This window comes from Myxine glutinosa, chromosome 5, assembly GCF_964187855.1.
Source record: "Myxine glutinosa chromosome 5, kmMyxGlut1.1, whole genome shotgun sequence".
Lineage (NCBI taxonomy): Eukaryota > Metazoa > Chordata > Myxini > Myxiniformes > Myxinidae > Myxine > Myxine glutinosa.
Window position 1 is genome coordinate 103,407,232 of NC_136265.1, and position 12,289 is coordinate 103,419,520.

The 12,289-nt window shown below is 59.1% G+C and overlaps 1 protein-coding gene across 1 annotated transcript in view; it reads left to right on the forward strand.

Annotated features, from left to right (window-relative positions):
- The first annotated feature begins 10,442 nt into the window (after nucleotides 1-10,442).
- LOC137427311 (uncharacterized) overlaps nucleotides 10,443-12,289 on the forward strand; it is an 88,706-nt gene continuing 86,859 nt past the window's right edge. Inside the window, 1 exon segment of the mRNA XM_078777396.1 lies at nucleotides 10,443-11,648. Coding sequence (XP_078633522.1) covers nucleotides 10,493-11,648 — 1,156 coding nt within the window. The 5' untranslated portion in view covers nucleotides 10,443-10,492.

The window sequence follows — 12,289 nt, forward strand, 5'->3', positions numbered from 1 at the left end:
TGTGGAACAGCAGGTGCGGAGAACGACAATACATGGCGGCGGCCTCGAGATGATTATGGGGACAACGCTGATACCCGAACTGTTCGAAATCAGGGGGCTACGGGCCCAAGACAAACTTATTTTTCGGGGGGCCCGAGGCAGACCACGAGTTTTTCCTCCGGGCCTACTTGCGCTTCTTGCAAGAAACCTGGACACTTGATGTCCAGTTGTTACCTCATGAAAAGGGAAAACCCAGAGCGGAGTCCGACTATTACCACTCCGAATGCGATGGCAAGCGTAAGAAATCGCCCACAGAAGAGTTACCAACCATTTATTTATGAGGGGTTGGTCTCACTCAAGGGAGACTTGACTAACCCAAGACCGGTTAGGGTTTTGAGGGACACAGGAGCCCATCAATCCTTAATGCTTGAAGGCATTTTGCCATTGTCAAAGAGTACCGCAACTGGTGATAGTGTTCGGTTACAAGGGATCGGTGGCTGTGTTAGTGCCCCACTTCATGTCATCCATTTGGAATCCGATTTGGTGTCAGGACCGGTCACCGTCGGTTTACAAGCCACGCTTCCTGTAGAGGGAGTATCTGTGATTATCGGGAATGATTTGGCCGGGGGGCAAATTTATGGTAACCCAAGGGTGGGTAAAGAGCCCCGCAGGGGAAATAACACCACCCCCGCTCGGGATGGCGACAAAAGTTCCAAGTTATTTGTAGGGGGACTGAACTTCAACACAGAGGAAGAAGTTCTGACCTCTGTCTTCAACAGATATGGGCCGCTGGTGGAAGTGCGGGTGGTAAAAGACAGGGAAACGCAACGGTCAAGAGGGTTCGGCTTTGTCATGTTTGCAAGCACAAGAGACGCCAGAGAGGCAGAGAAGAATTGGAATGGTAAGGCTTTTGAGGGTCGGACCATAACAGTAGGGAAGGCATTTCGTAGGCGTCGAGAGGTCTACAGAAGAGGACAACTTGGCGGTAGTTTTGGGGTTGGCAGCAGCTGATATTACTATGGAGGCTCCCAGAGTTACGGCACCTCCTGAAAGAAGGAATGTCAGAGCACTGGCCGAGAAGGAGACCGCCAGTCAAGTAACGGCTGGGACAAGGGGTCCCACCGTAACTGTTAGGAGTCTGGAGAAGTTGAAGCACTAGATACGGGGGAGCCGCCGAGCCGGGGCTCCTACACGGACTAACCGTGAACGCCACGTTCTTAAAGGCGTCCAGGTAGTGAACTTTCCTGCACGGACTAACCGTGAACTCCACGTTCTTAAAGGCGTCCATGTAATGAACTTTCCTCCCTGGACTAACCGTGAACTCCACATTCCTTAAGGCGTCCATGTAGGGAATACTCAGCTGGGCCTCCCGAAAAAGTGCTATCGAGAGGTAAATTTGGGGGCTTTGGTCACCACTTCTTAACCGTCATTCAAGAGAAACTAGAAGTGGTTGACGCTGGGTCCAGAGGGAATTAATCTAGGGGATTGTGTGAAATTTTGTTGCTTTATTTTTAACTGATAACTGTGCCCGGGGGGAACTGATGATGTGGGGGTGGGAGTTATCTGATTTGTTTATCAAAGTTGGCCGGCAAAGAAAGTTTTCGCTGGGTTCAAACTTTCTTTCTTGAAGGGGGGGAGTGTTACGGATTTATGTGGATTTATGTGAATTACTATTCAGGTCTTTGCTTATTAATGTGTAGTCGATTAAAGGTTGTTGTGATTAAAGGGTCAGGAGCCCTTCTGGGGAAAAGGAGACCGGAAACGGAAGAAGAAAAGACACGAGGTCCGGGAGAAGCAGCGATCTTCCTCTTCCTCGCCGAGCTCCGACGTGAGCGGTATCGATATTGAGCAGCGTGGGGGGACGCTGCGTTTGAAAGCCCGTCTGGCGAAAGGAGTTACCTGCGCGGGGTAATTACCCATTTACACGTCAAGTCGCCGTGGGTGCGTGCACGGAACCAAGCGTCCGGCACAGTTCGCCTCACCGTCTACAAGGACGCGTACGGGTCGCACCTTGGGCCTCGCGTGCTGGGCAAGCCGCGCGTTGCTTTGCCCGCTTTGCTTGGCAAGGAGGTGTGCGCTGCAGCCGTTGTTCCCGGTACGTGACGTGCACGTTTGGGAGCACGTCAGCCAGGGGTTCGTTCAACCGCCCGTGTGCGGAGAAGCTGACCTACACCTTGGTCTGGAGGGGCCCAGAGACATTGTGAGGGACAGTGACCAAAAGGGGTCGTGAGTGGGGAAAGGGGACACATATATAAGATGGCCATCTTTGTAATATTGATTGTTGATTGTTGATGGTGGTTGATTGCTCGGGGAATATATCATTGATTATTCCGGATCCTTGGTGTGGGGGTTTCTTATTGACTGGAATTCATATTGATTGCGTTACGAAAGTGCATAAATAATAGATCTTTCTGGCGGAGTTCCTCTCACGGTCCGGGGGTCACCAAGACCAGGTAGTCACCGGGAGGACCACGTAACAGTGGGTGAACCCCCGCGAGGGGGGCAGAGGTCCCACAAAGTCGACGTGGAGGTGGTCGAACCGACGCTCGGGCACCGTAAACGGGGCCACCGGGGCCTGGGTGTGGCGGGGGACCTTTGCGCGCTGGCACGCGAGGCACGTCCTGGCCCAGTCACGGTCGTTCTTCCTGAGGCCATGCCAGACGAACTTCGCCGTGACGAGCTTCTGGGAGGCCTTCGTGCCCGGGTGGGACAGGCCGTGGATGGCGTCGAAAACCGGGCGCTGCCAGCCAGCGGGCACGATGGGGCGAGGCCGGCCGAGGGAGACGTCGCACAAGAGGGCCGTGCCCACGACGTCGAACGGCACCTCGGTGACGCGAAGGCCCGTGACGGGGGTCCGCAAGGCCTGGACGTCGGGGTCGGCGGTCTGGTCCTCCGCCATCCGGGAATAGTCGATCCCGAGGTGGACCGTGTGTGCGACGGACCGGGAAAGGCAATCCGCCACCGGGTTGTCTTTACCCGCGACGTGACGGATGTCCATCGTGTACTCGGACACGGCAGAGAGGTGACGTTGCTGCCGGGCCGACCATGGCTTGGTGACCTTGGCCATCGCGAACACAAGGGGCTTGTGATCGACGAAAGCCGTGAACGGGCGGCCCTCGAGCAGATTGCGGAAGTGTCGGACCCCCAGGTGGAGCCCGAGCAGCTCACGGTCGAAGGTGCTGTAGCGGCGTTCGTGCGGGCGAAGCTGCCGGCTAAAAAACGCCAGCGGCTGCCAAGCACCACTCACCCACTGCTCGTGCACCGCGCCCACCGCGTAGTCCGACGCGTAGTCCCATGGCGCGTTCGGGGGTCAGCGATGGCTGAACCAGTCGGGGTCACCAGTGTGGTGCTGTGCACACACAACTCGTTTGCCAAAAAGGTAGGCCACAACACGTGGTACAAACGAAAGCACTTTATTACAAGCTCGCACATCAGCACTGGGCGGGCTCGACCTTCGAGCCCGCATATATGTCCCGAGGCCACGCCTTGTTCCTGGGCATGGCCGATCGGCCGAAAGGCGGGGCATGTATCTCAGTTCCATGCCCGGACGCTCGCGCCACCCACTGGTGCGCGGAATTATTGATCATTGTGCCCGCCACAATATGTCGGTGTCGTCCAGAGGACACGCCACAATCCACAGCGAGGCAAACAAGGCCACCAACGGGAGGCAAATCCACACACAAACGAGTCAGAGCATTGAGCACTAGCAGTGTCACCCTATGCCCATCGTTGACAATACAGGCGGTAGTAAAGGAAGTGACAGTCCCCCGAAGAACAAGGACCAACTGGCGGTAGTATTTAAGGATGTCGGCAGCAAAGGGAACTGCTACCGTGTCCGGGGAGCTCACAGTTGTCTGCTCAATAGCCAGTATGGAAAGTATGCACCGAGCTTTACGGGGAGGTCTGTGGTGCTGGAACTTCCGCGCTGATCAGCCGCAGAGTGAACAAAGCAAGGCTCAGGCCAAAATGGCGTAGGTTGCTCTCCACAGTAAATCTGTTCAATGTCAGAGGTTGTCATGAGATGCGAAGCTTGATGCAGGCTGATATCATTTACAATCACCCTCAGGGTTCCCCCAGCACATTCCCATTCACACATCTCTGAGCCAGCTTGGGGCTGGGAGGTTTCGGTCTCACATCAAAGTAGTCTTCTTCTTCAGAACAGTGGTTGGACCACGTGCCGAGCACTAACCTCATAGGCATGAGGGACAACATCAAGGTTGGCTTCCTCTTCTTCTTCTACATTGCAATCGGTATTGGTTAATGGGTAGTCGTTACTCCCTATGCCACAATCACGGACCTCGTAGGCATGAGGCTCAGGTTTCACGTCAAAGTTGTGTTCTACTTCTTCTTCTTCTTCCCTGTCAGAACAGTCGGTAATCCACAGTTTGTTGTATTCTTCTTCTTCCTCACTGTCATAAATCCACAAAGGTTTCACATCAAGGTACTCATAAGCATGAGGGTCAGACTCTACACCAAGGTTGGCTTCCTCCTCTTCTTCTTCATAGCAGTCATTGAGCGTTAATGCGTTGTTGTTAATCCCCATTCTGTTAGTCGGCGTGACGTCACAGCTACACACCACGGCGCAATTCCCCCAAACCAAGATGGCGGCGCGTTGCCCCGTGACGTCACTACTTACGTATTCACGCGCATGAATACCAATAACTTACGTATTCACGCGCATGACTTCCAGAATACCAATAAACGGGCGTACTCGTCATACTAATAAACCTCACGATTCCTTAATGAACCTTGGAGATCTCGCGAGATCTTGTCGGGGAGGTCACGGTTCTTTCGAAGCGGTCCACGATCTTCACGCACGCTCGAAGTTAAGTAATTCTGGAAGTCGGTCATGCGCGTGAATACGTAGTGACGTCACGGGGCAACGCGCCGCCATCTTGGTTTGGGGGAAATTTCGTCGCTGTGCCGAGCTGTGACGTCACGCCGACTTACAGAATGACACAATCACTGACCTCGGCACGATGCTCAGGTTTCACCTCAAAGTCGTGTTCTTCTTCTTCACCGTCGGAACAATCGGTAACCCACAGTCTGTTGTATTCTTCTTCTTCCTCACTATTGTAGTTGTTAATCCCCACGTGACGAGTACCAGCCATACAGCGGTGGTCAGGCTCGGGAAGAAAGTCGCATTTACTTAAGAAATGTTGTGGGGGCCGAACAGTTGTCGGACACGGTGGACACAATTTGCCCGGCACACTAGAACTATCTTTCAGGTGGTCATCAGGTGAACAGTTGATTAAATTCGAGTCTATGAAATGGACCCCAGATGGGTGAAATCCGTAATGGAGCCGAATGGTTTGCCAAATGGAGGCCAAAGATGCAGAGGCCTTCACAATAGAGCCTCTGGAGATGATTGGACCATAATTAGCGATTTGATTCAGCATGAAGTGCAGGTGCAGCACCTGTTGTGCATTGCGTCGCACGGCAGCAGGAACGTCCTCTCCGGCATCTGCAAGACCTCGTAGGGGCGAACGGTCTGTTTTCTTTCCACATGTGACGCCGTCGCTAAGAAAATAAAGTTTGGATCGATTGAAAGGTTATACTAAAGCGCGGTGTTACGCGCGCTGCTTGCGAGCAAGGAGGAAGCGGACAAGCGGTAACTTATAAGCGTCTTTATTTCAGGAGCTCACTGTAACACTGGTGCGCTCCGGGCTGCGCGCCCGGTGTATATCATGAGGCCACGCCTACCCCTCGGGCGTGGCCACCGCCCACTTGGTGCGCGGAATGATGTCACCACGCCAGTGGGCTTTTGTGTCCGCCACACGTGCCCCCCCAGAATTCCCGCGCACCTGGAGGGCCAGTTTGCGGGGCAGACGAATGACCCGGCCGAAGCGCCCCCTGGCGATCGGCGGCGTCCGGGGTGCAGGGATGCCAGGTGGGATGCCCCTGGCTGCCCCTGGGATGGGTGCAGGACCGGGGGGCGGCGTGGCGGCGGGGCTGGGCGGTGCCGGGGGTCCGCCTGCAGGGGGGCGGCCCCGACGTGGGGGTCGGGCCACTGGCGGTGGATGGTCCACGTCGAGGTGGGCCGGCTTGAGGCGGTCTACCAAAACGCGGTCAGGAGTACCGCCGATGTCCAGGGTGAAGTGCTTCGCCCCGGTCTCCAGTACGCGGAAAGGCCCGTCGTACGGGGGCTGCAGTGGTGTCCGGTGGGCATCGTGGCGGACGAAGACGTACTCCGCCGTGCGAAGCTCCGGGGCGACGTGCGTCGGTGGGTGCCCGTGGCATGCCGTTGGCACCGGGGCGAACCTCTGGGCGGTCTCTTGCAGAGCGGAGCGCTGCTGTGCCGCAGACCATGGTGCCGTGGAGTCGGAGAGGAACTCGCCCGGCACCCGCAGCGGTTGCCCGAAGACCAACTCCGCCGCGGATGCGCGCAGGTCCTCCTTGGGCGCCGTCCGGAGGCCCAGCAGGACCCAGGGGAGCCTGTCGACCCAGCCGCCGTCGCGGAGGGTGGCCTGGAGCGCGGCCTTCAATGAGCGGTGAAATCGCTCACACAGGCCATTAGCCTGGGGGTGGTAGGCCGTGGTTCGGTGCAGCCGGACCCTGAGCCCCTGCGCGACCGCCCCCCAGAGCTCCGAGGTGAACTGGGGGCCGCGGTCGGACGAGATGTCTGAGGGGGCGCCGAACCGGGCGACCCAGGTGGCGATGAAAGCCTGCGCGACATCGGCCGCCGTTGTCGATGCCAAGGGCACGGCCTCCGGCCACCGGGTGGTGCGGTCCACCATGGTGAGGACGTAGGTGAAACCCCGCGAGGGGGGCAGAGGTCCCACCAGGTCCACGTGGACGTGGTCAAACCGGCGTTCCGGCACCGTGAACGGGGCCAACGGGGCTTGGGTGTGCCGGTGCACCTTGGCACGCTGGCACGCGAGGCACGTCCTGGCCCAGCCGCGGACGGCCTTCCGGAGGCCATGCCAGACGAACTTGTCGGCGATCAGCCTTTGGGAGGCCCTCGCGCCCGGGTGGGACAGGCCGTGGATGGCGTCAAACACCTGGCGCTGCCAGCCCGCGGGCACGATGGGGCGAGGATGCCCGAGGGAGACGTCGCACAAGAGGGCCGCGCCCGTGCCGTCGAACGCCACCTCGGTGACGCGGAGGCCCGTGACGGCAGTCCGCAAGGCCTGGACGTCGGGGTCAGCGGCCTGGTCCGCTGCCATCCGGGCATAGTCGATGCCGAGGTGGACTGCGTGGGCGACGGCCCGGGAAAGGCAATCCGCCACCGGGTTGTCCTTCCCCGCGACGTGCTGGATGTCCGTCGTGTACTCGGACACGGCCGAGAGGTGACGCTGCTGCCGGGCCGACCACGGCTCGGTGACCTTGCCCATCGCGAAGATCAGCGGCTTGTGGTCGACGAAGGCAGTGAACGCACGGCCCTCGAGCAGATGGCGGAAGTGCCTGACCACCAAGTGAAGCCCGAGCAACTCGCGGTTGAAGGTACTGTAACGGCGTTCGGGCGGGCGAAGCTGCCGGCTAAAGAACGCCAGCGGTTGCCAAGCGCCACACACCCATTGCTCGTGCACCGCGCCCACCGCGTAGTCCGAGGCATCGGTGGTGAGGGCGATCGGTGCATCGGGCGCCGGGTGCGCGAGCATGGTGGCGTTAGCCAAGGCGAGCTTCGCGCCCGTGAACGCCGTGTCCATCTGCTCGGTCCAGGTAACGTCGCCTTTGCCCGGCTTACCTCGGAGAGCTTCGTGCAGGGGGCGCAGGAGCTGGGCGATACGGGGCAGGAACCGATGGTAAAAGTTCACCATGCCCAGGAACTCCTGCAGCCCTCTGATCGTGCGGGGGCGCGGAAACCCCTTCACCGCCTCCACCTTGGCCGGCAGGGGGACGGCTCCGTGCCTGGTGACACGGTGCCCCAGAAAATCGATTATGGTGGTGCTGAACCGGCACTTTGCGGGGTTCACAATCAGGCCATGCTGGCCCAGGCATTCGAAGAGCGTGCGGAGGTGGCGTAGGTGCTCTTCGCGGGACGCGCTGGCGACGAGGATATCGTCCAGGTAGACGTAGACAAAATCCAAGTCACGCAGGACGCTGTCCATCAGTCGCTGGAATGCCTGAGCCGCATTCTTCAGACCGAAGGGCATGCGCAGGAACTCGAAGAGTCCGAATGGCGTGATGACCGCCGTCTTCGGGACGTCCTCCGGCCTGACGGGGACCTGATGGTAGCCGCTTATGAGGTCCACCTTCGAGAAGAAGGACATGCCCGCCAAACGGGCGGAAAAGTCCTGAATGTGGGGGACGGGGTAGCGGTCGGGAGTCGTGGCGTCATTGAGACGGCGATAGTCCCCGCACGGTCGCCATCCCCCGCCGGGCTTCGGCACGATGTGCAGCGGCGATGCCCAAGCGCTCTCTGAGCGCCGAACGATGCCGAGTCGCTCCAGGGTAGCGAACGCCGCTTTTGCCACCGCCAGCTTCGTCGGCTCGAGGCGGCGTGCCCGGGCGTAGACAGGTGGCCCGACGGTGGGGATGTGATGGGCCACCCCGTGCTTGACGGCCCCCGCCGAGAAGGTGGGCCGCGTGAGGGCCGGGAAGCCGGCGAGGAGGCGGGTGAATGCGTCCGCTGCCGGAAGCGTACAGACCAACGTGGCCGGAACCGAACCGTTCGGCAAGCCGCTTGGCAAGCCGCTCATTGAGCTGGGCAATGCACAAGCGAGCGAGCTGAACGTCTCGGCCTGGACAAGACGTCTGCGCTTGACGTCGACCAGGAGCCCATTAGCGCACAGGAAGTCCGCGCCAAGCAGTGCCATGGGCACGTCGGCGGTGACGAACGTCCATCAGAAAACCTGCCCTCCGAACCGCAGAGAGAGGCAGCGTTTTCCATACGTACGGATGGGCGTCCCGTTCGCGGCAAGCAGCGCGGGGCCCCCACCCGCGGCGTGCTTGTCTGACGTGCCGACGGGAACGACACTCACCTGCGCTCCCGTGTCGCACAGGTAACGGCGCCCGGAGAAGGTGTCCGTTATGAACAGCAGGCTGCTCGAACGGCCGGCGCTCATCGCCACTATTGAGCGCCGGCCCGGGCGTTTCCCGACCTGTTGAAGGAGCATGGCGGATGACACTGCCGAGCTTCGTAGCCGAACTTGGCGTGGAACCAGCACCAGGTGGTGGAGCTGGAGGAGCGCGGCTGGCTCCGCCAGGCCGGTGGAGTTGGCGGGTTTCCCCGCGGTGGCGGTTTTCGCCGCGGCGGTGGGCGGGGCGTGGCGGCGGTCACGAGGTGCGTATCGGCATGCTGCGTATGCTGTATAAGCTGATGCTGTGGATCAGCAGCATCAGCAGCAGCATCAGCAGCATCAGCCACGAGGGCCGTGACGGCCACGCCGACTCTCGCCCGCGTGTCCGAAGCGGCGAAGTACCTGTCCGCCTCGGCTGCCAATGCTCGGGGTTCCGTTAGCCCGGTCCCGGCCAACGCGAGGCGAACCTGCGCTGGAAGTTGGCGATGGAAAAGTGCCCGGAATAGAGAACCGGGGGCTTCGTCGCCCAACAGTGACAGCATATGGTCCATTCGGACCGACGGGCACGTGTCACCGAGCTCGGGGAGATCCAGGAGGCGGTCGGCCCGTGCGTCGTCCGTGAGGCCGAACGTGGCTAGGAGTAGCCGCTTGAGTGCCTCGTACTTGTGGCCGTCCGGTGGGTGGCGAAGGACAGACACAACTCGAGCGGCCGTGCCGGGCCCGAGGGAGGCGACGATGTGGCAATAGCGCGTGTCATCGCCGGTGAGGCGCCGAAGCTGAAATTGGGCTTCGGCCTGGACGAACCAGACTTCGGCCTGAGCCTCCCAAAATTCGGGAAGTTTGATGAAGTTGGCCATGGCAATGGCGTCGCGTGTGGAAGGATCGCTCCGGCAGATCCAACGTCGAGGGGGTCACCAGTAAAGCGCGGCGTTACGCGCGCTGCTTGCGAGCAAGGAGGAAGCGGACAAGCGGTAACTTATAAGCGTCTTTATTTCAGGAGCTCACTGTAACACTGGCGCGCTCCGGGCTGCGCGCCCGGTGTATATCATGAGGCCACGCCTACCCCTCGGGCGTGGCCACCGCCCACTTGGTGCGCGGAATGATGTCACCACGCCAGTGGGCTTTTGTGTCCGCCACAATATTGTACTTTGTTTCATTCACAGCATGTTCTGGTTCACACAGAATGTTAGTACGTAATAAATGGATAGATAGTCAAGTGACGCGTCCCATCTCGATGAAGATACCTGTGGTGTTCTGGACTGGTTAATGTCCCAGTTTTGTTGTTTGAAATGTTCCGAGACGAGCTGTGGGTGCGCCATTGGGGATTCGATCAGGAATTCCTGTTCGTTTTTAATGTTTTAAACAAAACCCGAAACGTTTTAAATGAAATCCTCGATCTGTGGCGAATCTGCGGATTGGAATTGATGAATGAGTTCATTTTTGAGATATCGCTGGGGCGCATTCTTCTCGAGCAGTCCTCACGCGCACATTGTCCGACAACCTTGAACGGTGCGCTGTTGTACTGTACTGTACTGTACCGTGCGTGCGTCATGAGCCGATATCTCCCTGGTGAGGAGCACAGAGAGAACCCCCCTGGACCCACGAGCGACTCGAATGGAGGAAACGTGCTCAGCCCGGAAGGGTCACCCAGGATCGATCCGGGAAGGTCTCCCAAGGTCGGTCCAGGAGGGTCTCAAAAGGTCGGTCCACGAGGGTCTCCCAAGGTCAGTCTGGAAGGGTCTCCCAGGGTCGATCCGGGAGGGTCTCCCAAGGTCGATCCGGGAGGGTCTCCCAAGGTCGATCTGGGAGGGTCTCCTAAGGTCGGTCCAGGAGGTTCTCCCATGGTCGATCCGGGAGGGTCTCCCAAGGTCGGTCCAGGAGGGTCTCTCAAGGTCGGTCCAGGAGGGTCTCCCAAGGTCGATCTGGGAGGGTCTTCCAAGGTCGGTCCAGGAGGGTCTCCCATGGTCGATCCGGAAGGGTCTCCCAGGGTCGATCCGGGAGGGTCTCCAAAGGTCGATCCGGAAGGGTCTCCTAAGGTCGGTCCGGAAGGGTCTGCCAAGGTCGGTCCGAGAGGATCTCCCAAACCCAAGGTCGGTCCGATAGGGTCTCCCATGGTCGCTCCGGGAGGGTCTTCCATGGTCTTTCCGGGAGGGTCTCCCATGGTCTTTCCAGGAGGGTCTCCCATGGTCGCTCCAGGAGGGTCTCCCATGGTCTCTCCGGAAGGGTCTCCCAAGGTCGCTCCGGGAGGGTCTCCCAAGGTCTGTCCGGGAGGATCTCCCAAGGTCGGTCCGGGAGGATCTCCCAAGGTCGGTCCGGGAGGGTCTCCCAAGGTCGGTCCGGGAGGGTCTCCCAAGGTCGCTCCGGGAGGGTCTCCCAAGGTCGGTCCGGGAGGGTCTCCCAAGGTCTGTCTGGGAGGATCTCCCAAGGTCGCTCCGGGAGGGTCTCCCATGGTCTCTCCGGGAGGGTCTCCCAAGGTCGCTCAGGCAGGGTCTCCCAAGGTCGCTCCGAGAGGGTCCCCCAAGGTTGCTCCGGGAGGGTCTCCCAAGGTCGGTCCGGGAGGATCTCCCATGCCCATGGTCTCTCCGGGAGGGTCTCCCATGGTCTCTCTGGGAGGGTCTCCCATGGTCGCTCCGGCAGGATCTCCCAAGGTCGCTCCGAGAGGGTCTCCCATGGTCGGTCCACTTGAGGATATGGAGTGGGGATCTGGTACGTGTCATTTATAATTCATCGTCAAGTTCTGGTTGCCGTGCGGGGTCCGTGCTGTGCTCTGTGTAAATAAAGAATCATTTACACGGGGATGGGGTCACGTGTCCATGCCCTGAGCCGGTGAAGCGATTCCGTTCGTTGTAATCTGAGCTCGAACGGGGATTTCGAATCCTGAGAGCAGATTCGTTAACGGACGAGTTGTGAGAGAACTTTGATGGTAACACGAGTTCGGGATTCAGGTTTCCATACCAACCTGGCCAGGTAAATAAACTTGCGACGTGCTCGTGCCGTGCCAAAGGTAGAGAGTACCTCAGCGCGAGCCGAGCCTTTATACCAGGCTGGGTTCATGCCCCGATAGCCCGGGGCGGGGGAAAGGGGGGTGGTGGGGGGGGGGGGGGGGGAGGTTACAGGTGCTCTCTGGTGTATTCTCAGTTGTTTGCAATTTCAGGAGCTATTTTACAACACTGATCAACAAGTCTGTGTTTTACCAGAAAATGTTTTTACACCGATATAAGTTGGTACCTGTATTGTATATGATATCATGATGTTAGTAACATTTATTAACCAGAAACTGACATTTATTCTCCCTTATGCTTTGTAACTGATGTAGATAACTGGAACACCACTCGGTAGAGCGCATA